This window comes from Mesoplodon mirus (genome assembly GCF_964341445.2).
Source record: "Mesoplodon mirus genome assembly, chromosome: 2".
Lineage (NCBI taxonomy): Eukaryota > Metazoa > Chordata > Mammalia > Artiodactyla > Ziphiidae > Mesoplodon > Mesoplodon mirus.
In genome coordinates, this window is record NC_138977.1 from 8547132 (window position 1) to 8573202 (window position 26071).

The 26071-nt window shown below is 38.7% G+C and overlaps 1 protein-coding gene across 1 annotated transcript in view; it reads left to right on the forward strand.

The window, feature by feature from the left end:
* Positions 1-25222, forward strand: part of TTC29 (tetratricopeptide repeat domain 29) — a gene marked incomplete at its 3' end in the record, with an annotated part of 262852 nt that extends 237630 nt beyond the window's left edge. The window contains exon 12 of the mRNA XM_082611227.1: positions 25134-25222. Within this exon, the coding sequence (XP_082467353.1) occupies positions 25134-25222 (89 nt within the window). The remainder of the gene's footprint in view (positions 1-25133) is intronic.
* Positions 25223-26071: the final 849 nt, after the last annotated feature.

Sequence of the window (26071 nt, forward strand, 5' to 3'; positions counted from 1 at the left end):
GGATGATTATAGCAGCTTTATTCATATGGCTGAGTAGTATTCTATTGCATATATGTACCACATCTTCTTCACCCATTCATCTGTCGATGGCATGTCACATTTTTTAAAGTAAATCACAAGCTAAAAACTGTGTTCATTCAGAAAACATTAAATATGTACTATCTCTAAGATATCATGAAAGGTACAGGTATGAATATGAAAGGTACAGGTATGAATATACTACTTCTCAAAAAAGAAAAGTCTATAATACGAAGATAACAAAGAAATGGTGATTATATACTTAAGTTCAAACCACAGAAAGTTTTTCAAAAATGACTTCTTCTTATCTATAAGTCAAAATACACGTGCAGTATGTAATGTGCACCCATTAAGGGAATGTGTTCTAACACAGAGATTCTCTGCTCTTCAAATTTTTGGCCCACCAATCAAGCTATTGAGGAATCTGAGTCCTACCATGGAAAACCCAACAGGCTTATTTTAACCCTGGGACAAGCATTTAAATGCATTTATTATATGTATTCTGTTAATGTCTTAGTGTTTGTTTTGAAACACTGTGCTCCCTCCTAGACTATCTTATTAATTGCTTTAATAAATTGTACCTAAAACTCTCAATTCCTTCTCTGAAGACCAGGCACTAGTACAGAGGATCATGCTGTGATTATAGATTGAGTCCCCCACTGCAACCCCTTCCCCAGCCATGTACTCCTGCATCCATCTAATTTGAATACTGCTACCAACTGTACCCCAACACCTATCTCACAAATGTGTGTTTTTTTGCTCAGGTGGTACTCAGTGAATATCTGTTGAATGAATGACAACTGAATAGGGGTTACCAGTGGACAGACACAGCGTATGGGCAACATAAGCTATATCCACTTTTGGAGAAGCAGTTTAAAATTTGTGTCATTTGGAGAGTAAAGTAGCGTGGATCTCTGTCTCATTTATTATTATACAACTGGAATTAAAAATATGTTTAATAAAGAGTGTTCACTGAGCAATTGGTTTGCTACTTGGATTCTACAGAACACATGTGGTAATGGCCCAGAGCTGGTCTAAGTAGCATTTTAGAAGTCTTTGTGTATAATTTTTATTTCTCATTGTCCTCACCTACTCTGAAAAGAATGGCTGACAACCTTTCCTTGTGATATCTGAGCCTTTAAGAGTGTTGTTTTATCTATTTTTATGACCAACCTTACACTTGTTAAGTGTAATTTTTGCTTTATGTAGCATAACAAATCTGTGATATGGTGCTCTGTGAATTAAGAAGATTGGCTGGACAAAAGACAAGAAATCTTTTAAAAACAAATATTCACATTAAATACCTTGTATAGGTAAGCCTTGTGGGGATTTTTCTTTAATGCAACAAAAGTGCACCATTTCTGTTTTCAGAAATAGTTTCTCTCAGATCCTAGCTTGTCTAGAACCATATTACATAAGTAAGGACTTTGTTTGTACATTAGTATTTTACATCTTAGAGTCTTACTAAATCCTTTTTTGATCAATCTGATACTGAGCAGATCTATATTGATTTCTTCTACACTTGTTTATGGTATTTGTTTTGTTATATCTAGGATTAAAAGCCAAATTAACAAGTGTAATCAATTTTCTTAGTGATAAAGAAAGTCCCTTAGTACGCTTATACACATTCATCTAGGGATAAAAATCTTAAGTGAAGATGTTGTAATAAATGGATCGATTTATTCAATCACTGAGTATAAAAACATTAGCTCTGGGAAAGCGCTTTCCTCTAAGAGCCTTAGCTACTGAGTTTCTCTTGTGTTGCACCAAATGAATTGCATTTTTAGAGAAAGTTCATGTCTGCAGTGAGTTCCAGTGCAAACATGAATAAATTGCTTTTCTTTCCCTCTTTTTCTTACTTTATGAAGCTGAATCCATTAGGGGTTGAATCAAAGTATAATGAAATAAAGGCAACAACGCACCTGATGGAAACCCTGGATTAGGTTCCTCATTGCCCAAGCCCAGTTGTCCTAGATTTCCTGTCAGCTTAGTGGTCTTCAGGGAGATCCCTGGGGCATGTGGCAGTTTTTTTTAACTGCTATATTAGAAACCATCTCTAGAAGACAAGAAAATAGACAAACAACAATTAAGGACTAGATAGGATTTTCATGGCAGTTCTCCACAAGGTCAAATAAATCCTCCTCTCCAAGCCTAACAAAATACAGCTGCCTAAGAGGCTTTCCTATTGCCTTCCTTCTTTTGAATTCACTGGAGTGAGAGTGAGTATAGAAGTTATGAACATGGGCTTTGGATCCAAACTGACCTGGGTTTGCATCTCCACTGAGCCAGTTTTCACCTGTGTTATATATATATTTTTTAAATTTTTTATTAGTTTCTGCTTTATAACAAAGTGAATCAGTCATACATATACATCTGTTCCCACATCCCTTCCCTCATGCATCTCCCTCCCTCCCACCCTCCCCATCCCACCCCTCCAGGCGGTCACAAAGCACCAAGCTGATCTCCCTGTGCTCTGCGGCTGCTTCCCACTATCTATCTACCTTACGTTTGGTAGTGTATATATGTCCATGCCTCTCTTTCCCTTTGTCACAGCTTACCCTTTCCCCTCCCCATATCCTCAAGTCCATTCTCAAGTAGGTCTCTGTCTTTATTCCCATTTTACCCCTAGGTTCTTCATGACTTTTTTTTTTAATTCCATATATATGTGTTAGCATACGGTATTTGTCTTTCTCTTTCTGACTTACTTCACTCTGTATGACAGACTCTAGGTCCATCCACCTCATTACAAATAGCTCAGTTTCGTTTCTTTTTATGGCTGAGTAATATTCCATTGTATATATGTGCCACATCTTCTTTATCCATTCATCTGATGATGGACACTTAGGTTGTTTCCATCTCCAGGCTATTATGAATAGAGCTGCAATGAACATTTTGGTACATGTCTCTTTTTGAATTATGGTTTTCTCAGGGTATATGCCTAGTAGTGGGATGGCTGGGTCATATGGTAGTTCTATTTGTAGTTTTTTAAGGAACCTCCATACTGTTCTCCATAGTGGCTGTACCAATTCACATTCCCACCAGTAGTGCAAGAGTGTTCCCTTTTCTCCACACCCTCTCCAGCATTTATTGTTTCTAGATTTCTTGACGATGGCCATTCTGACTGGTGTGAGATGATATCTCATTGTAGTTTTGATTTGCATTTCTCTAATGATTAATGATGTTGAACATTCTTTCATGTGTTTGTTGGCAGTCTGTATATCTTCTTTGGAGAAATGCCTATTTAAGTCTTCTGCCCATTTTTGGATTGGGTTGTTTGTTTTTTTGCTATTGAGCTGCATGAGCTGTTTATAAATTTTAGAGATTAATCCTTTGTCAGTTGCTTCATTTGTAAATATTTTCTCCCAGTCTAAGGGTTGTCTTTTGGTCTTGTTTATGGTTTCCTTTGCTGTGCAAAAGCTTTGAAGTTTCATTAGGTCCCATTTGTTTATCTTTGTTTTTATTTCCATTTCTCTAGAAGGTGGGTCAAAAAGGATCTTGCTGTGATTTATGTCATAGAGTGTTCTGCCTATGTTTTCCTCTAAGAGTTTGATAGTTTCTGGCCTTACATTTAGGTCTTTAATCCATTTTGAGCTTATTTTTGTGTATGGTGTTAGGGAATGATCTAATCTCATACTTTTACATGCCCCTGTCCAGTTTTCCCAGCACCACTTATTGAAGAGGCTGTCCTTTCTCCACTGTACATTCCTGCCTCCTTTATCAAAGATAAGGTGACCATATGTGCGTGGATTTATCTCTGGGCTTTCTATACTGTTCCATTGATCTATCTTTCTGTTTTTGTGCCAGTACCACACTGTCTTGATTACTGTAGCTTTGTAGTATAGTCTGAAGTCAGGGAGTCTGATTCCTCCAGCTCCATTTTTCGTTCTCAAGATTGCTTTGGCTATTCGGGGTCTTTTGTTTTTCCAAACAAATTTTGAAATTTTTTGTTCTAGTTCTGTGAAAAATGCCAGTGGTAGTTTGATAGGGATTGCATTGAATCTGTAGATTGCTTTGGGTAGTAGAGTCATTTTCACAATGTTGATTCTTCCAATCCAGAAGCATGGTATATCTCTCCATCTATTTGTATCATCTTTAATTTCTTTCATCAGTGTCTTATAATTTTCTGCATACAGGTCTTTTGTCTCCTTAGGTAGGTTTATTCCTAGATATTTTATTCTTTTTGTTGCAATGGTAAATGGGAGTGTTTTCTTGATTTCATTTTCAGATTTTTCATCATTAGTGTATAGGAATGCCAGAGATTTCTGTGTATTAATTTTGTATCCTGCAACTTTACCAAATTCATTGATTAGATCTAGTAGTTTTCTGGTAGCATCTTTAGGATTCTCTATGTATAGTATCATGTCATCTGCAAACAGTGACAGCTTTACTTCTTCTTTTCCAATTTGGATTCCTTTTATTTCCTTTTCTTCTCTGATTGCTGTGGCTAAAACTTCCAAAACTAGGTTAAATAAGAGTGGTGAGAGTGGGCAGCCTTGTCTTGTTCCTGATCTTAGAGGAAATGGTTTCAGTTTTTCACCATTGAGGACGATGTTGGCTGTGGGTTTGTCATATATGGCCTTTATTATGTTGAGGAAAGTTCCCTCTATGCCTATTTTCTGCAGGGTTTTTATCATAAATGGGTGTTGAATTTTGTCGAAAGCTTTCTCTGCATCTATTGAGATGATCATATGGTTTTTCTCCTTCAATTTGTTAATATGGTGTATCACATTGATTGATTTGCGTATATTGAAGAATCCTTGAATTCCTGGAATAAACCCCACTTGAGCATGGTGTATGATCCTTTTAATGTGCTGTTAGATTCTGTTTGCTAGTATTTTGTTGAGGATTTTTGCATCTATGTTCATCAGTGATATTGGCCTGTAGTTCTCTTTCTTTGTGACATCCTTGCCTGGTTTTGGTATCAGGGTGATGGTGGCCTTGTAGAATGAGTTTGGGAGTGCTCCTCCTTCTGCTATATTTTGGAAGAGTTTGAGAAGGATAGGTGTTAGCTCTTCTCTATGTTTGATAGAATTCGCCTGTGAAGCCATCTGGTCCTGGGCTTTTGTTTGTTGGAAGATTTTTAATCACAGCTTCAATTTCAGTGCTTGTGATTGGTCTATTCATATTTTCTATTTCTTCCTGATTCCATCTTGGCAGGTTGTGCATTTCTAAGAATTTTTCCGTTTCTTCCAGGTTGTCCATTTTTTTGGCATAGAGTTGCTTGTAGTAATCTCTCATGATCTTTTGTATTTCTGCAGTGTCAGTTGTTACTTCTCCTTTTTCATTTCTAATTCTATTGATTTGAGTCTTCTCCCTTTTTTTCTTGATGAGTCTGGCTAATGGTTTGTCAATTTTGTTTATCTTCTCAAAGAACCAGCTTTTAGTTTTATTGATCTTTGCTATCATTTCCTTCATTTATTTCTGATCTGATTTTTATGATTTCTTTCCTTCTGCTAACTTTGGGGGTTTTTTGTTCTTCTTTCTCTAATTGCTTTAGGTGCAGGGTCAGGTTGTTTACTCAAGATGTTTCCTGTTTCTTAAGGTGGGATTGTATTGCTATAGACTTCCACCTTAGAACTGCTTTTGCTGCGTCCCATAGGTTTTGGGTCGTCGTGTCTCCAATTTCATTTGTTTCTAGGTGTTTTTTTATTTCCTCTTTGAATTCTTCAGTGATCACTTCGTTATTGAGTAGTGTATTGCTTAGCCTCCATGTGTGTGTATTTTTTACAGATCTTTTCCTGTAATTGATGTCTAGTCTCATAGCATTGTGATCGGAAAAGATACTTGATACAATTTCAATTTTCTTAAATTTACCAAGGCTTGATTTGTGACCCAAGTTATGATCTATCCTGGAGAATGTTCCATGAGCACTTGAGAAAAATGTGTATTCTGTTGTTTTTGGATGGAATGTCCTATAAATATCAATTAAGTCCATCTTGTTTAATGTATCATTTAAAGCTTGTGTTTCCTTATTTATTTTCATTTTGGATGATCTGTCCATTGGTGAAAGTGGGGTGTTAAAGTCCCCTACTACTATTGTGTTACTGTCAATTTCCCCTTTTATGGCTGTTAGTATTTGCCTTATGTATTGAGGTGCTCCTATGTTGGGTGCATAAATATTTACAATTGTTATATCTTCTTCTTGGATCGATCCCTTTAGCATTATGTAGTGTCCTTCTTTGTCTCTTCTAATAGTCTTTATTTTAAAGTCTATTTTGTCTGATATGAGAATTGCTACTCCAGCTTCCTTTGATTTCCATTTGCATGGAATATCTTTTTCCATCCCTTTACTTTCAATCTGTATGTGTCTCTAGGTCTGAAGTGGGTCTCTTGTAGACAGCAACAAGACAGGTCTTGTTTTTGTATCCATTCAGCCAATCTGTGTCTTTTGGTGGGAGCATTTAGTCCATTTACATTTAAGGTAATTATTGATATGTATGTTCCTATTCCCATTTCCTTAATTGCTTTGGTTTCATTATTGCAGGTATATCCCTTCTGTTGTGTTTCTTGCCTAGAGAAGTTCCTTTAGCATTTGTTGTAAAGCTGGTTTGGTGGTGCTGAACTCTCTCAGCTTTTGCTTGTCTGTAAAGGTTTTAATTTCTCCATCAAATCTGAATGAGATCCTTGCTGGGTAGAGTAATCTTGGTTGCAGGTTTTTCTCCTTCATCACTTTAATTATGTCCTGCCACTCCCTTCTGGCTTGTAGAGTTTCTGATGAGAGATCAGCTGTTATCCTGATGGGGATTCCCTTGTGTGTTATTTGTTTATTTTTTCCCTTGCTGCTTTTAATATGATTTCTTTGTGTTTACTTTTTGACAGTTTGATTTCTATGTGTCTTGGCATATTTCTCCTTGGATTTTTTCTGTATGGGACTCTCTGTGCCTCCTGGACTTGATTAACTATTTCCTTTCCCATATTAGGGAAGTTTTCAACTATAATCTCTTCAAATATTTTCTCAGTCCCTTTCTTTTTCTCTTCTTCTTCTGGAACCCCTATAATTCGAATGTTGGTGCGTTTAATGTTGTCCCAGAGGTCTCTGAGACTGTCCTCTGTTCTTTTCATTCTCTTTTCTTTATTTTGCTCTGCATCAGTTATTTCCACTATTTTATCTTCCACCTCACTTATCCGTTCTTCTGCCTCAGTTATTCTGCTATTGATCCCATCTAGAGTATTTTTCATTTCATTTATTGTGTTTTTAATCGATGCTTGATTCATCTTTAGTTCTTCTAGGTCCTTGTTAACTGTTTCTTGCATTTTGTCTATTCTATTTCCAAGATTTTGGATCTTGGAAATAGAATCTTGGGTCATCTTTACTATCATTATTCTGAATTCTTTTTCAGGTAGACTGCCTATTACCTCTTCATTTGTTAGGTCTAGTAGGTTTTTATCTTGCTCCTTCACCTGCTGTGTGTTTTTCTGTCTTCTCATTTTGCTTATCTTACTGTGTTTGTGGTCTCCTTTTTGCAGGCTGCAGATTCGTAGTTCCCGTTGTTTTTGGTGTCTGTCCCCAGTGGCTAAGGTTGTTTCAGTAGGTTGTGTAGGCTTCCTGGTGGAGAGGACTAGTGCCTGTGTTCTATTGGTTGAGGCTCGATCTTGTCTTTCTGGTGGACAGGTCCACGTCTGGTGGTGTGTTTTGGGGTGCCTGTGGCCTTATTATGTTTTTAGGCAGCCTCTCTGTTAATGGGTGGGGTTGTGTTCCTGCCTTGCTAGTTGCTTCGCATAGGGTGACCAGCACTGTAGCTTGCTGGTCGTTGACTGAAGCTGGGTGCTGGTGTTGAGATGGAGATCTCTGGGAGATTTTTGCCGCTTGATATTATGTGGAGCTGGGAGGTCTCTTGTGGACCCGTGTCCTGAAGTTGGCTCTCCCACTTCAGAGGCACAGCACTGACTCCTGGCTGCAGCACCAAGAGCCTTTCATCTACCCAGCTCAGAATAAAAGGGAGAAAATGTAGAAAGAAAGAATTAGTAGAAGAAAGAAAGAGAGAGAGAAAGAAAGGGAGAAGGAAAGAAAGGAAGGAAGGAAGGAAGAAAGAAAGAAAGGAGGGAGGGAGGGAGGAAGGATGGAAAGAAAAAGAAAGAGTGAAAGGAAGAAGGGAGGGAGGGAGGGAGAAAGGAAAGAAAGAGAGAAAGAAAGAAAGGAGGGGCGGAGGGAGGGAGGATGGGAAGGTAGGAAAAAAAGAAAGAGCAGTAAAGTAAAATAGAATAAAGTAAAATATAGTAGTGTTATTAAAATTAAAAAGTAATTATTGAAAAAAAAAACGGACAGATAGAACCCTGGGACATATGGTGGAAGCAAAGCTATACAGAGAAAATCTCACACAGAAGCATACACATACACATTCACAAAAAGAGAGCAGGGGCAAAAATCGAAAATCTTGCTCTCAAAGTCCACCTCCTCAATTTGGGATAATTCGTTGTAAAAAGAGGAAAAGGGGGAAAAGCCTTAAATCTTGTCCTCAAAGTCCACCTCCTCAATTTGGGATAATTCATTGTAAAAAGAAGAAAAGGGCGAGAAGTCTGAAATCTTGCTCTCTAAGTCCACCTCCTTAATTTGGGATAATTCGTTGTAAAAAGAGGAAAAGGGGGAAAAGTCTTAAATCTTGTCCTCAAAGTCCACTTCCTCAATTTGGGATGATTCGCTGTCCATTCATGCACTCCACAGACGCAAGGCACATCAAGTGGACCGTGGAGCTTTAATCCGCTGCCTCCGAGGCTGCACAGAGAGATTTCCCTGTCTCTGCTCTCACAGCTCCCGGGTCTCAGCCTTGGACCGGGCCCCGCCTCTGCGCGTAGGTCGCCGGAGGGCGTCCGTTCTTCACTCAGACAGGACGGGTTTAAAGGAGCCGCTGATTCGGGGGCTCTGGCTCACTCAGGCAGAGGGGAGGGAGGGGCGCGCAGTGTGGGGCGGGTCTGCGGCGGCAGAGGCCAGCGTGACATTGCACCAGCCTGAGGCGCTCCGTGCGCTTTCCCGGGGAAGACTTCCCTGGGTCCCGGGACCCCAGCAGTGGCGGGGTGCACAGGCCCCCCGGAAGGCGGGGTGGACAGTGACCTGCGCTCGCACACAGGCCTTGTGGCGGCGGCAGCAGCAGCCCCAGCGTCCCACTCCCGTCTCCGGGGTCCGTGCCGTTAGTCGCGGCTCGCACCCGTCTCTGGAGCTCCTTTAAGCAGCGCTCTTAATGCCCTCTCCTCGCGCACCAGGAAACAAAAGGGAAGAAAACGTCTCCTGCCTCTTTGGCAGCTCCAGACCCTTTCCCTGGACTCCCTCCGGGCTAGCCGTGGTGCACTAACCCCTTCAGGCTCTCTTCCTGCCGCCAGCCCCAGTCCTCTCCCCGCGCTCCGACTGAAACCCTTTACCCGAGCCTCAGCTCCCAGCCGGCCGAGCAGACAAGCCTCTCGGGCTGGTGTGTGCCTGAGGGCACCGATCCTCTGTGCGGGAATCTCTCCGCTTTGCCCTTCACACCCCTGTTGCTGTGCTCTCCTCAGCTACTCCGAAGCTTTCCCCCTCCGCCACCCGCAGTCTCCGCCCGCGAAGGGGCTCCTAGTGTGTGGAAACCTTTCCTCCTTCACGGCGCCCTCCCACTGGTGCAGGTCCTGTCCCTATCCTTTTGTCTCTGTTTATTCTTTTTTCTTTTGTCCTACCCAGGTATGTGAGGAGTTTCTTGCCTTTTGGGGGGGTCTGAGGTCTTCTGTCAGCGTTCAGTAGGTGTTCTGTAGGAGTTGTTCCACGTGTAGATGAATTTCTGATGTATTTGTGGGGAGGAAGGTAATCTCCGCGTCTTACTCTTCCGCCATCTTCCTAGCATCCTCCTCACCTGTGTTATATTGAGCAAAAGTCAATCCCTTAGTATGATAATGTCTAGTTGCATCCATGTTGCTGCATGTGTATAACTGAGTCACTTTGCTGTACAGCAGAAATTGCCACAGCATTGTAAATAAACTCTACTTCAATTTTTTAAAAAAAGTCAATCCCTTCAACCTTTGGTTTCCTTATCTGCACGTTAGGGAGGTTGAGCAGTTTAAAAAAAGAGGCTCCCATCCAAGTACTAACCAGGCGCATCCCTGCTTAGCTTTTGAGATCAGGCACTTCCGGAGTGTAAGAATGAAATAATGCCATTTGCAGCAACATGGATGGACCTAGAGATTATCATACTAAATGAAGTAAACCAGACAGAGAAAAACAAATATCATATCACTTATATGTGGAGTCTAAACTATGATACAAATAATCTTATTTACAAAAGAGAAACAGACTCACAGACATAGAAAACAAACTTATGGTTACCAAAGGGGAAAGGGGGTGGGGAGGGAAAAATTAGAAGTATGGGATTAGCAGATACAAACTACTATATATAATATAGATTAAAAGATAAGGTCCTAATGTATAGCACAAGGAACTATATTTAATGTCTTGTACTAACCTATAATTAAAAAGAATATGAAAAAGAATATATATATGTATGTATGTATGTACAATTGAATCACTTTTGCTGTACACCAGAAACTAGTACAATACTGTATATACTTCAATAAAATATGTATGACAATAGGATATGAAGTTTTTTTAATTAAAAAAATTTTTTTAAGTTCTATCACATTCCCTCATACAAAATACACTCTCAATCCATGGAAATAAATTTAATTTTTACTCATGATCTGAATGTTGCAACTGAACAAAAGACAAGCAGCTAGCCTTCCTCTTTTTACCAAACAGGCTATTTTGCTCCTACCTTAAATAGGTATAAATAAGAGGAAGGTTATACAAAACAAAGTGTCTCAAACTTTAGTGAGCAAACAAATGACCTTGGTATTCTTTTAAAATGCAGATTCTGATTTACTAGGTCTAGAGTGGGGTCTGAGATTTAGGGCGTTTTTGGGGGCAAGGGGAGTTGTTTCAGGAAAGAGGTTACTCTGATTTTGGTTATTCCATCTTGACTAGAAAAACTGCAGAATTTGTAATGTGACATTAATTGGAGAAATTTTAAAAACTGAAGACATCAACACTATATTTCTTAATACTTAAGAAAGTATTCAGTGTCTGAAAGATTGACAGATGTGAATAAGATACTCTCATTAAAAGTTTAGATATCTAGAAAAAGAAACTCAGGATAATTCTGTGTCAATGTGATCTCTTCAATGCTTCATCCAAGTCTGGCTCCATTCTATTTAAAATAATGATGCTTAAGGGAGGGGAAAGAACCTATAATTTTGAGTTCAAATATACTTCTGATCCTTGTACAAATTTCAATAGGCTTCATATATTAACAAAAGCTTTTGAAAAAGGAATTGCTATATGCCACAACCTGTCATATGAAAGATCACATGTCAGTTTTTGACACTTAAGATAATCTACCCAAACCTGATGTGTTCTGCCTTAAAAGTGTTTATATCTTGACTATTATATTTATCAGATATAGAATAACCACATCATGACTTCTGCTTCAAAACACAGTTGGAAGAAATTACCTTTTTGTTTATTAACAAAAAATAGGAAAGTATTACTAAGAAAACTTGTATGGTTTTGGGTTTTTGGGTTTTTTTGGTTGTTTTTGGTTGTTTTTGTTTTGTTTGTTTTTATGGTAAAGTGGGATTAACTCTGTAATCTCAGGCTTCGGTTCATAGAATTTTTATAGACTGTAAAATGAGAAGTGCCATGAATGACAAACCAGCATTATAAAAAATAAAAATTAAAATTAAAAAAAAACAGGGGGGCAAGGAGGAGAAAAAGAAAGAGAAAGGGGAAAGAAAGACAAGGAAAAGAGAAATATCAAATCATATACTAGCATCAAGTATGTTGACACTTAAACCATGCTTCACATGACCAAACTGGTGACATTTGCACTTTGTGATTATTATATGCAATTTAACACACACACACACACACACACAAGATCCATTCTCCCACTTTGTGTCCCAGGAGACTGATTTCAGACTGCATCTCACAGGTTAACTTGCCTTCTGTCTTCCTGGTTTGGATTTATCTAAAGGGAGTCATCAGTATGGGATCAGAGGTTAGGAGGTGGAAAGGTCAGGAATTATTCCCTAGGCCCTGACTTCAGCTCAGTTCTGACAGCTGTGACACTACAACCGCTGCTTCTAGGTTCAGTTGGGTGAGCACTATTCTAAACTTCCATCCCTCACTCAGGGTCCAATAACGCCATCCTGTCCCCCTTTACCTTCAGCCCAGGGAAGATAATGGCATAGCATCCCTCCACTGGGAGTCACTGGGTGCCTCAGGATCTCTTGTCTTTCTAGCCCTGCCCTCATCTCTTAATAGCCCTTTCATTAACATCTCTTCAAAATCCCAGTTGAATGTGCCATCTGCTTCCTCCTGACTGTTACCCAAGGCTTTCTCTATTGTGAGTAACAAGTGGGATGGCTAAAGGCAAGCAAGTACAAGAAATATTAGGAAACTTCCACTTGCTAAAAAGTTCAGTTGATGAGAGAACAGTGCCAATGAGGCCATAATGTGTATCTGGCTGTGCTCTAGGCTCACAGGCTATATCCCTGACCAGCCATTTTACACACCATCAGTTACAAGGAGGACCATGCCAAAAAGGACACGGGAGTCTGTGCCAATCCTACTTCTGGGAACATAATTCAAAGACGAGCTGTTCAATTGAGATAGCTTCAAAATCATCTTTGTTCCCAAAGAACAGCTTTTGTGATTCTAGTGAAAATTTTATACAGGCTATTTTAAATAATAAAACCATCCCTGTCAATATCCTTATCAAAAATATACTTACATTTTGTTACTTTGTCATTAATTCCTAATGACATAGGTTAAAAGTCAAGGTTATCAAAATATGTCTTATATTAGCAATTGGTCTTGGGACTTATAAGAATATATATTCAACTCATTTCTTTAAAATTTTCCAACTGTTGTGATTAAATGAATGAAACTACATAACACTGTCTAGAAAATAAGCAGTTAAATTTTAATTTATTTATTTAAAGTGATTTTCTGATTATCAAATATGAATGACAAATTTTCAGTGTATATACTCTGTTCGCCGTAGTACAGTTACCTTCTAAAACCACATTGTAATAGGCCATTGTAGATATAGCACTGTATTAATATTGATATACTGGGCTTACTTCCATGGTGTTAATTTTATGTGATTTGAATACATGGGAGAGGGGGAGCGACTTCTGTCCTTTTTTTGGAAATCAGTCTCTAAGACTGTCTACTATGAGCATGAAAAAGAACTGTTTCTACTAAAATTGAATTGTGCTGTAATACTAAAGCAAAATATAATCTCCTCACTAATAATGGCGTAATGCTAAGATCACCCATAATATACGAGCAGTTTTCATACATGGTATTTATTCTTAATCATTTTCATGAAACACAACCTGAATTTTATTTGTTAACAAAGCCTTTTGAGACATTTTGATAAGGTCAACAGAAAGCACAGTCTCTTAACATTAGGTGATCAACTTTTTGACAATAGCAGGACCAGCAGACCTAATGATAGCCTGCAGGGTCCAGCTAAATATAATATACAAACATAATCAACCCTATGATGACTATTCAGAAGTAATCCCTTTAGCTTTGAACTGCAATACATATTTCAACAAAGCAAAAACCTTTTGAAGAAATTCTCTGCAGACCACACTGATACAATACATCCTTCATATCCTGCTCTACTTGTTTGCTGCTTATAGTGAGTTTTAAATTTAAGGTAATGATGTTGTATATTCATGTGAGCATACAATACTTTTGATTTGTTGTGGAAAGGTTGAATCCATTACCAGGGGTCTAGTCTATAAACTCTGACACAACCTTTATGTATGAGTTATTATTTACCTTTTTCTAGTAAGGCCACTAAAAATGTTTTGCATGATGAAATGATAAAAATTCATTCACCTTTTCAGTCACAAAACTACCAGGTAACCTCTCTCCCATTTCAATTTATACTCCCCTACAGATAACATTTTTTTAAATCTCATTTATATGTAGTACTGTATTATATGAAAATTATATGCCATTGTTTTCAAGTAAAGGAATGGGATTGTAGGTTTATTGCAATTCAGCATCATTGACTTATTCTATTGCTCTTTGGTACAAGGTGGACTAAAATGTGGTAAAATGAGATCCTTTTGTTGCCCACTTGAGGGAATATACCCTTTGAGAGTCTTTACTATCAGCAACAGGGAAGTGCCTATTTCTATTGAAATGGTAGGCGGTGTAAGCAAATACCAAACTCTCAGCTTTGCACTCGTTCTGGTCTCCCTTGCTGGAGTGATATGGGTCCTAATCTTCCAGCTTCCTTGAAGATCTACAGATCAAACATTTTAAATCATATCCTAAGAACAGACCCACAACAGGAAACCTAGGTTAGGAATCAAAATGACTGCTTTTCCAAGATGGAACCAAGAGTCAACAATCCCATGATGCTCACCTTGTTGCAAATGAACAGAAGTCTCAGAAAACCTGAATGATAACTTCAAATGTTCCTCTGTATAAATTAACCTTTGCTAAGGCTTCCTAACACAGCAAGTGTGAATGTCTTTTTTTAAAACTAGCTATTGTGGCCCAAGTTGAGTAAAAGAGTAGCTGCAGATGTAGCTATTCTTCTCAGAGAATCTACTTGAAAACTATTCCACAATAAAAATCACCTTTGCTGAGCATCTGGGGAATGAATGCTAAACAGTTATTTGAGACCAACCAGGCATAATTTCAAACTTGGAAAATCAGGAACAATTTCTCCAATTTAAAAAATATTGTTACATCCTGCCAAACCAAAGGGAATGTTGAGTTTAAGACATTAGATAGTATAAAACAGGCATTAGGATGTCAGGATGGTTCTCTGTATTGTGGTGCAATCAAAATATTATAACTGAGAAGCCCAGCGTAGTTCTTTACTTCAAAAGGTGATGGAATATATTAGTTAAAGTAAAGGCTAAGCTACTATTACAAAGAGTCCCAAAAGTACAGTAGCTTAAGAATACAGAAGTTTGTTTCTTCCTTAATCCTGAAGTGAGCTGTCTACATTTACAAGGTAGTCCCACAGGCATTCAGGAGGCCATGACCTTCTGTCTTATTGTTCCACCATCCCCCAGGGCAGGGTTTCCCAATATAGCACTATTAAAATTTTGAGCTGGATGATTTTTTTGTTGGAGAGAAGGGTGGGGAATGGCTGTCATGAGCATTGTAGGATATTTAGCAGCATTCCTGGTCTCTACCCACTAGATGCCAGTAGCACTTCCACTGACCAGTTTTGATGACAAAAACATCTCCAGATATTTCCAAATCTGCCCTGTGGAGCAAAATCATCCCAGTTGAGAACCATTGACTTGGATGTTGTTATGGTCTGCATGGTTGAAACTGAATCATAAATTTCCATGTGCAAGATTGAGGAAAATGGAAACTTTAAGGAGAAATGAATGCCCAATGCCTAATGCTTAGACCCAGAAACAGTATGTAACATTCATTGATGAGAACTTACTCATGTGTCTTCAACCAAATATGTATATGCTGATGGGGAAGATTTAGTAGAGTGCAAAAAAACTGATAAGTGAAAGACAGAAGGAATTACTAGAGCCATGTCTTGTATAGGCAAGAGAGGATGAGATCTAGTGAAGACCTAGAGGGGTTGACCTTAGATGGGAGTATGGGAGACATGAAGCATATAGAACAGAAACAAGTAAGTAACTCTTGACACAGCTTGTGGAAGCTTTTTCCTACTATGTTTTATTTCCTCTATGAAACTGGAAAATAAATCATCAGCTGAGAATGATAATGAATATAGAGAGTTGGAGGTTTGAGAAAATGGAAGAAAGAGTAAATCAGTCATCTAGGAGAGTGGAAGAATGAATGGACTAGGAACATTTAATAAGATGGCCTGAAAGTATTGAGTGCCCCCTAATGTCAGTGACCATGAATTTAAAGTGAGACCCACTTGTATGTTTTTCCAGCCACACAGAGTCTTACACTGCAAGAGAGGAATAGGCAGAGAGTTGGATTTAACTGGGATTATAGTTTTGTCAAGTGAATATAACAAAGTGAGAAAAAAAAGGGTAAGGAAGTCAACCTATATACAAGAGGAGGAATGACCATGGAGTTTAAATGGTACAAAGAAGGGAAAGAATAAATCCAAATAGGGAGGAACAATGAAAAGATGGTAGAATTGGAAGTCCCAGTGGGGTTGAAGAATTGCTAGTGGTGGGGTAGTAGAGGGAGTGATCCAGAAAACATAAAAGCTGGCAGTCTACTAGTTGAATGCAGGAAACTGAGTTTGAGGGGGGCTTGCAGTTACAGGTAATGAAAAAGTCTGAGAATGAGCATGGGAATTAATGGCTCTGGTAAGGTAAAGGACAAGATCTAAAAGAACAGAGCTCAAGGAATTGAGACCCAGGGTGAAAGAATCTTCTAAACGTACATTTAAATTGTTAAATTAAGAAAGTAGTGGGAAATTGACAATGAGCCAATGATGAAATGAACTGAGAACGATCCAATTGCAGGTAGATCACAACAATAGTTGATTATATAAACTGATGATGTGAGTTTTAGGAAGGGAAGAAGGGAGGGCAAATACGCTGAAAGAGAACAATAAGGAGGAGGACACCTGCCCATCTCCAAGTACAATGGTAAGAGGACTGATGAAAAGAAAAATAAGAAGGGCTTTTGGGCTGGCAGTATCCTCAGAGGACAGCCAGGATTCTGTCAGTGCAAGAAAGTACAAGGGATTTCAGAAAATAAAGTGAGAATATAGTGGAAATGTTTCAGGAGCTGTGGTAGGTGGGACATGAGGACAAAATGTGAAATATGCAGAACTTTATGAAAAGTAGAATGCAGGAAATGAAAAGGGACCTGGACACTGAGGCCTGCTATAAGCAAGGATAAAGAGCATCTTATTAGATAAGTGCATTCAAGTCAAAAGTAGAAGTGTAGGAGACCTTCAAGATGGCGGAAGAGGAAGACGTGGAGATCACCTTCCTCCCCACAGATACATCAGAAATACATCTACATGTGGAACAACTCTTACAGAACACCTACTGAATGCTGGCAGAAGACCTCAGACTTCCCAAAAGGCAAGAAACTCCCCACGTACCTGGGTAGGGCAAAAGAAAAAAGGAAAAACAGAGACAAAAAATAGGGATGGGACCTGCACCACTGGGAGAGAGCTGTGAAGGAGGAAAAGTTTCCACACACTAGGAAGCCCCTCCACTGGTAGAGATGAGGTGTGGCGGGGGGGAAGCTTCAGAGCCACAGAGGAGAGGGCAGCAACAGGGGTGCAGAGGGCAAAGTGGAGAGATGCCCACACAGAGGATCGTTACCAACCAGCACTCGCCAGCCTGAGAGGCTTGTCTGCTCACCTGGCGGAGGGGTGAGGGCTGGGAGCTGAGGCTCAGGCTTCGGAGATCAGACCCCAGGTAGAGGACTGAGGTTGGCTGCGTGAACACAGCCTGAAAGGGGATAGTGCACCACAGCTAGCTGAGAGGGAGTCTGGGAAAAAGTCTGGAACTGCCTAAGAGGCAAGAGACCATTGTTGTGGGGTGCGTGAGGAGAAGGGATTCAGAACACCACCTAAACAAGCTCCAGAGACTGGCGCTAGCAACAGGTATCAGCATGGACCCCAGAGATGGGCATGAGATGCTAAGGCTGCTGCTGCAGCCACCAAGAACCCTGTGTGCAAGCACAGGTCACTATCCACACCTCCCCTCCCGGGAGCCTGTGCAGCCCGCCACTGCCAGGGTCCCAGGATCCAGGGACAACTGCCCCAGGAGAACACATGTCATTCCTCAGGCTGTTGTAATGTCACACAGGCCTCTGCCACAGCAGGCTCTCCCCTCATTCCATATCCCTCCCTCCCCCCAGCCTGAGTGAGCCTGAGCCCCCTAATCAGCTGCTCCTTTAACCCCGTCCTGTCTGATCAAAGAAGAGATGCCCTCAGGTGACCTACATGCAGAGGCAGGGCCAAATCCAAAGCTGAACCCCAGGAGCTGTGCAAACAAAGAAGAGAAAGGGAAATCTCTCCCAGCAGCCTCAGGAGCAGTGGATAAAATCTTCACAATCAACTTGATGTACCCTGCATTAGTGGAGTACTTGAGTAGACAACGAATCATCCCAAAATTGAGGTGGTGGACTTTGGGAACAACGATATATATTTTTTCTTCCTTTTTCTCTTTTTGTGAGTGTGTATGTGTGTGCTTCCATGTGTGATTTTGTCTGTATAGCTTTGCTATTACCATTAGTCCTAGGATTCTGTCTGTCCTTTTTTTTTGGATAGTTTTGTTTTGTTTTTTTAGTATGCTTTTTAGTGCTTGTTATCATTGCTGGATTTGTTTTTTGGTTTAGTTGCTCTCTTCTTTCTCTCTTTCCTTTTTTTCTTTTTTACATTAGTTTTTATTTTTTTAACTTTTAATAATTCTTTTTTATTTTAATAACTTTATTTTATTTTATTTTTCATTTCTTTCTTTTTTCTCCCTTTTCTTCTGAACTGTGTGGCTAACAGGGCCTTGGTGCTCTGGCTGGTGTCAGGCCTGTGCCTCTGAGGTGGGAAAGCTGAGGTCAGGAAATGGGTCCACCAGAGACTTACCAGCTCCATGTAACATCAAATGGCAAAAGTGCTCCCAGAGATCTCCATCTCAACACTAAGACACAGCTCCACTCAACGACCAGCAACCTCCAGGGCTAGACACCCTATGCCAAAAAACTAGCAAGACAAGAACACAACCCCACCCATTAGCAGAGAGACTGCCTAAAATCATAATAACTTCACAGACACCCCAAAACACACCAATGGACATGATCCTACCCACCATAAAGACAAGATCCAGTCTCATCCACCAGAACACAGGCACTAGTCCCCTCCACCAGGAAGCCTACACAACCCACTGAACCAACCTTAGCCACTGGGGATAGACACTAAAAACAACGGGAACTACAAACCTGCAGCATGCAAAAAGGAGACCCCAAACACAGTAAGATAAGAAAAATGAGAAGACAAAGAAACACACAGCACATGAAGGAGCAAGATAAAAATCTACCAGACCAAACAAATGAAGAGTAAATAGTCAGTCTACCTGAAAAAGAATTCAGAATAATGATGGTAAAGGTGCTCCAAAATCTTGGAAATAGAATGGAGAAAGTACAAAAAACGTTTAACAAGGACCTAGAAGAAATAAAGAGCAAACAAACAATGTTGAACAACAGAATAAATGAAATTAAAACTTCTCTACAAGGAATCAATAGCAGAATAACTGAGGCAGAAAAACGGACACGTGACCTGGAAGATAAAATAGTGGAAATAACTACTGCAGAGCAGAATAAAGAAAAAAGAATGAAAAGAATTGAGGACAGTCTCAGAGACTTCTGGGACAATATTAAATGCACCAACATTCACATTATAGGGGTCCCAGAAGAAGAAGAGAAAAAGAAAGGGACTGAGAAAATATTTGAAGAGATTATAGTTGAAAAGTTCCTTAATATGGGAAAGGAAATAGTCAATCAAGTCCAGGTAGCACAAAGAGTCCCAATACAGGATAAATCAAAGGAGAAACATGCCAAGACATATATTGATCAAACTATCAAAAATTAAATGCAGGGCTTCCCTGGTGGCGCAGTGGTTGAGAGTCTGCCTGCCAATGCAGGGGGACATGGGTTCGTGCCCCGGTCTGTGAGGATCCCACATGCCGCAGAGCAGCTAGGCCCGTGAACCACAGCTGCTGAGCCTAAGTGTCCAGAGCCTGTGCTCTGCAATGGGAGAGGCCACAACAGTGAGAGGCCCGTGTACCAAAACAAACAAACAAACAAACAAAAAAACAATTAAATGCAAAGAACAAATATTAAAAGCAGCAAGGGAAAAACAACAAATAACACATAAGGGAATCCCCATAAGGTTAACAGCTGATCTTTCAGCAGAAACTCTGCAAGCCAGAAGGGAGTGGCAGGATATATTTAAAGAGATAAAGGAGAAAAATCTAAAACCAAGATTACTCTACCCAGCAAGGATCACATTCAGATTTGACAGAAAAATTAAAACTTTTACAGACAAGCAAAAGCTAAGAGAATTCAGCAGCAACAAACCAGCTTTACAACAAATGTTAAAGGAACTTCTCTAGGCAGGAATCACAAGAGAAGGAAAAGATCTACAATAACAAACCCAAAACAATTAAGAAAATTGTAACAGGGACACATATATTGATAATTACCTTAAATGTAAATGGATTAAATCCTCCAACCAAAAGACATAGACTGGCTTGAATGGATACAAAAATAAGACCTGTATGTATGCTCTCTACAGGAGACCCACTTCAGGCCTAGGGACACAAACAGACTGAAAGTGAAGGGATGGAAAAACATATTCCATGCAAATGGAAATCAAAAGAAACCTGGAGGAGCAATTTTTGTATCGGCAAAATAGACTTTAAAATAAAGACTATTTCAAGAGATAATGAAGGACATTACATAATGATCAAGGGATCAATCCAAGAAGAAGATATAACAATTGTAAATATTTATGCACCCAACATAGGAGCACCTGAATACATAAGGTAAATGCTAACAGCCATAAAAGGGGAAATAGACAGTAACACAATAGTAGTAGGGGACTTTAACACCCCACTTTCACCAATGGACAGATCATCCAAAATGAAAATAAATAAGGAAACACAAGCTTTAAATGATACATTAAACAAGATGGACTTAATTGATATTTATAGGACATTCCATCCAAAAACAACAGAATACACATTTTTCTCAAGTGCTCATGGAACATTCTCCAGGATAGATCATATCTTGGTTCACAAATCAAGCCTTGGTAAATTTTAAAAAATTGAAATTGTATCAAGTATCTTTTCGACCACAATGCTATGAGACTAGATATTAATTACAGGAAAAAATATAAACAGATGGAGGCTAAACCATACACTAGTTAATAATCAAGAGATTACTGAAGAAATCAAAGAGGAAATCAAAAAGACCTAAAAACAAATGACAATGAAAACACGATGACACAAAACCTATTGGATGCAGCAAAAGCAGTCTAAGAGGGAAGTTTATAGCAATACAATCCTACCTCAAGAAGCAAGAAGCATCTCAAATAAACAACATAACCTTACAACTAAAGCAATTAGAGAAAGAAGAAAAAAAAAACCCCAAAGTTAGCAGAAGGAAAGAAATCATACAGATCAGATCAGAAATAAATGAAAAAGAAATGAAGGAAATGATAGCAAAGATCAATAAAACTAGAAGCTGTTTCTCTGAGAAGATAAACAAAATAGATAAACCATTAGCCAGATTCATAAAGAAAAGAAGGGAGAAGACTCAAATCAATAGAATTAGAAACAAAAAGAAGTAACAGCTGACACTGCAGACATACAAAGGATCATGAGAAATTACTACAAGCAACTCTATGTCAATAAAATGGACAACCTGGAAGAAATGGACAAATTCTTAGAAAAGCACAACCTTCCAAGACTGAACCAGGAAGAAATAGAAAATATGAAAAGACCAATCAGAAGCACTGAAATTGAGACTGTGATTAAAAGTCTTCCAAAAACCAAAAGCCAAGGACCAGACAGCCTCACTGGCAAATTCTATCAAACATTTGAGAAGAGCTAACACCTATCCTTCTCAAACTCTTCCAAAATAGAGCCAATGGAGGAACACTCCAAAACTCATTCTATAAGACCAGCATCACCCTGACACCAAAACCAGACAAAGATGTCACAAAGAAAGAAAACTACAGGGCAATATCTGTGATGAACATAGGTTCAAAAATCCTCAACAAAATACTAGCAAACAAAATCCAACAGCACATTACAAGGATCATACACCATGATCAAGTGGGGTTTATCCTAGGAAAGCAAGGATTCTTCAATATATGCAAATCAATGTGACACACAATATTAACAAACTGAATGAGAAAAACCATATGATCATCTCAATAGATGCAGAGAAAGCTTTTGACAAAATTCAACACCCATTTATGATAAAAAAAAAACCCCTCCAGAAAGTAGGCATAGAGGGAACTTACCTCAACATAATAAGGGCCATATATGACAGACCCACAGCCAACATCGTTCTCAATGGTGGAAAACTGAAACCATTTCCACTAAGATCAGGAACAAGACAAGGTTGCCACCCTCACCACTATTATTCAACATAGTTTTGGAAGTTTTAGCCACAGCAATCAGAGAAGAAAAAGAAAAAATAGGAATCCAAATCAGAAAAGAAGTAAAACTGTCACTGTTTGCAGATGACATGATACTATATGTAGAGATTCCTAAAGTTGCGACCAAAAAATTAGTAGAGCTAATCAATGAGTTTGGTAAAGTAGCAGGATACAAATTAATGCACAGAAATCTCTTGCATTCCTATACACTAATGATGCATAATCTGAAAGAGAAATTAAGGAAACACTCCCATATACCATTGCAACAAAAAGAATAAAATACCTAGGAATAAACCTACCTAAGGAGACAAAAGACCTTTATGCAGAGAACTATAAGACACTGATGAAAGAAATTAAAGATGATACAAACAGATGGAGAGATATACCATGTTCTTGGATTGGAAGAATCAACATTGTGAAAATGACTATTCTACCCAAAGCAATCTACAGATTCCATGCAATCCCTATCAAATTACCAATGGCATTTTCCACAGAACTAGAACAGAAAAATTCACAATTTGTACGAAAACACAAAAGACCCTCAATAGCCAAACCAATCTTGAGAAAGAAAAACGGAGCTGGAGGAATCAGGCTCCCTGACTTCAGACTATACTATAAAACTACAGTAATCAAGACTGTATGGTCCTGGCACAAAAACAGAAATGTAGATCAATGGAACAGGATAGAAAGCCCAGAGATAAACCCACGCACATATGGTCACCTTATTTTTATAAAGGAGGCAAGAATATACAATGGAGAAAAGACAGCCTCTTCAATAAGTGGTGCTGGGAAAACTGGACAGCTACATGTAAAAGAATGAAATTTGAACACTCCCTAACACTATACACAAAAATAAACTCAAAATGGATTAAAGACCTAAATGTTAAGCCAGACAGTAGAAAACTCTTAGAGGAAAACACAGGCAGAACACTCTATGCTATAAATCACAGCAAGATCCTTCTTGACCCAACTCCTAGAGAAATGGAAATAAAAACAAAAATAAACACATGGGACGTAATGAAACATAAGCTTTTGCACAGCAAAGGAAACCATAAATGAGACGAAAAGACAACCCTCAGAATGGGAGAAAATATTTTCAAATGAAGCAACTGACAAAGCATTGATCTCTAAAATTTACAAGCAGCTCAGGCAGCTCAATATCAAAAAAACAAACAACCCAATCCAAAAATGGGCAGAAGACCTAAATAGACATTTCTCCAAAGAAGATATACAGATTGCCAACAAACACATGAAAGATTGCTCAACATCACTAATCATTAGAGAAATGCAAATCAAAACTACAATGAGGTATCACCTCAAACAGGTCAGAATGGCCATCTTCAAAAAATCTACAGACAATATATGCTGGAGTGGGTGTGGAGAAAAGGGAACCCTCTTGCACTCACGGTGGTAGTGTAAATTGATACAGCCACTATGGAGAACTTCATGGAGGTTCCTTAGAAAACTAAAAATAGAACTACCATATGACCCAGCAATCCAACTACAAAAAACAAATATACCCTGAGAAAACCATAATTCAAAAAGGGTCATGTACCAAATTGTCATTGCAGCTCTATTTACAGGACAGAACATGGAAGCAACCTCAATATCCATCGATAGATGAATGGATAAAGAAGATGTGGCCCATATATACAATCGAATATTACTCAGCCATAAAAAGAAATGAAATTGAGTTATTTGTAATGAGGTGGATGGACTTAGAGTCTGTCATACAGAGTACAGTAAGTCAGAAAGTGGAAAACAAATACCAAATGCTAACACATATATATGGAATCTAAAAAAAAAATGTGGTCATGAAGAACCTAGGAGCAGGACAGGAATAAAGATGCAGATGTAGAGAATGGACTTGAGGACACAGGGAGGAGGAAGGGTAACCTGGGACGAAGTGTAAGAGTGGCATGGACTTATATATACTACCAAATGTAAAATAAGTAGCTAGTGGGAAGCAGCCACATAGCACAGGGAGATCAGCTCAGTGCTTTGTGACCACCTAGAGGGGTGGGATAGGGAGAGTGGGAGGGAGATACAAGAGGGAGGAGACATGGGGATATATGTATATGTACAGCTGATTCAGTTTGTTATAAAGCAGAAACTAACACACCATTGTGAGGCACTTACACTCCAATAAAGATGTTTAAAAAAAAGTAGAAAGGCAGATATGAAAGTTAAGTAATAAATTAATATTTCTGTTTATGTCTAAATTTCCCATATCTTATTTGATTATTTGGATACTTTATATTGCTCTCTAAATTAATTGTCCTCCAGAGTTTTGCTTTAACAAGTCATCTTATCCCCAAACAGTGGCTGTTCCATTTGCCATTTCATATATCACAAGAATTCTGTGCATTAGGAATTCGAACCTGGCTTGGCTAGACATCCATTGAGGTTACCCAATGATAATACTCAACTGACAGATGGGTTGATCTGAAGTATCCAAGAAAGTTTTACTCACAGAGTGGAGCTTTGGCAGGATGGCTAGAAGGCTGGGCTCAGCTCGGACTGTCAACTGGAGCACCTGTACATGGCCTCACCAAGATGGCAATCTCAGGGTGGTAAGACTTCTTATATGGCAACTGACTTCCTCCAAAGCAAGCATCCTAAGCGAACCAGGTGGAAGCAGCACAGCCTTTTCTTATCTAGGTTTGGAAGTCATGCAGTCACTTCCTCCACATTCTATTGATTACAAAATAGTACTATGCCTAGCCCAGTTTCAAGAGGAGGGGAATTGGATTCCACCTCTTGAAGGGGAAGTGGCAACGTCATACTTTTGAGGAACGTGTAGAGTGGGATATATCATTGTGACCATCTTTGACCGATATAATCTGCACTGGTGATACAAGTTATACATAAACTTTTGTCATACAGGTGATAAGGGTAGAGACCCCTGAAAAAAGATTCCCACATTCAAACTCAAAAGAACTGTAAACTCTATTTGTGATAAACCATTAAATGTATACATCTTTTTTTCTTTAGGAGGGTCTAGAAGATCCACAATTGAAAGTGTATATCAAACCTCAGAGTTTTCAGAAGAGGACCTCAGTGGGTATGATAAATCAAGTTAAACTTTCTATTAAGTATCCACATTATGCAAGATACTAAGTATAATGTAATTCTCCAAACACAGAAAAAGTAACTTCATCTAACACTTGATAAGCTAAAACACTGGTTAAAAAGAAAGAAAGAAAGAAAGAAATCATAGAGTTACTTTTAAATAATACATAAGGTTAAGTACTTTTAATCTTTTAAGCTATGTCTAAAAATTACAGAATACAAAATCCTGTCGATCCTTGAACAACATGGAGGTTAGGGATGCCAACTCTCCCCACAGTCAAAAATATTCATATAACCTATAGTCAGCCCTCTGTATACATATTTTCCTCCATATCCTCAGCTCTGCATTTGCAGATTCAACCAGCCACTGATTGTATAGTACTGTAGTATTTACTATTGAATAATGTCTGCATATAAGTGGACTCCCACAGTTCAAAACCATGTTATTCAAGGCCAATTGCAATATCTTAAAAGCAAGGTTTTTTTTTTTGCTTTCTAGTCTAATGTAAAATTTAATTTTATAATTTATTTTATTTCAGATTTCCAGATAATCAAAACAAATGAGACTTAAACCAACTTTTGACTCAACAACAAATCAAGAAGTAATTTATCATATCACTTCAGTCTTCGATACCTGTAATATGAGTATGTTACAAATAATAAAGAGTTATAATAAAACTATGACTATATTTTCATTGGATTTTGTATTATAATTTGCTACTACAAATTTAGTCTAAAACATCTAAATACATGAAAATTAAATATATCCCAAATGCTTAGAAATATCAATAATTATCCATAAGCTAAACTGTAAAAATTTCCTCTTATCCATTATTCTACCAGAAATAGTGCTATTACAC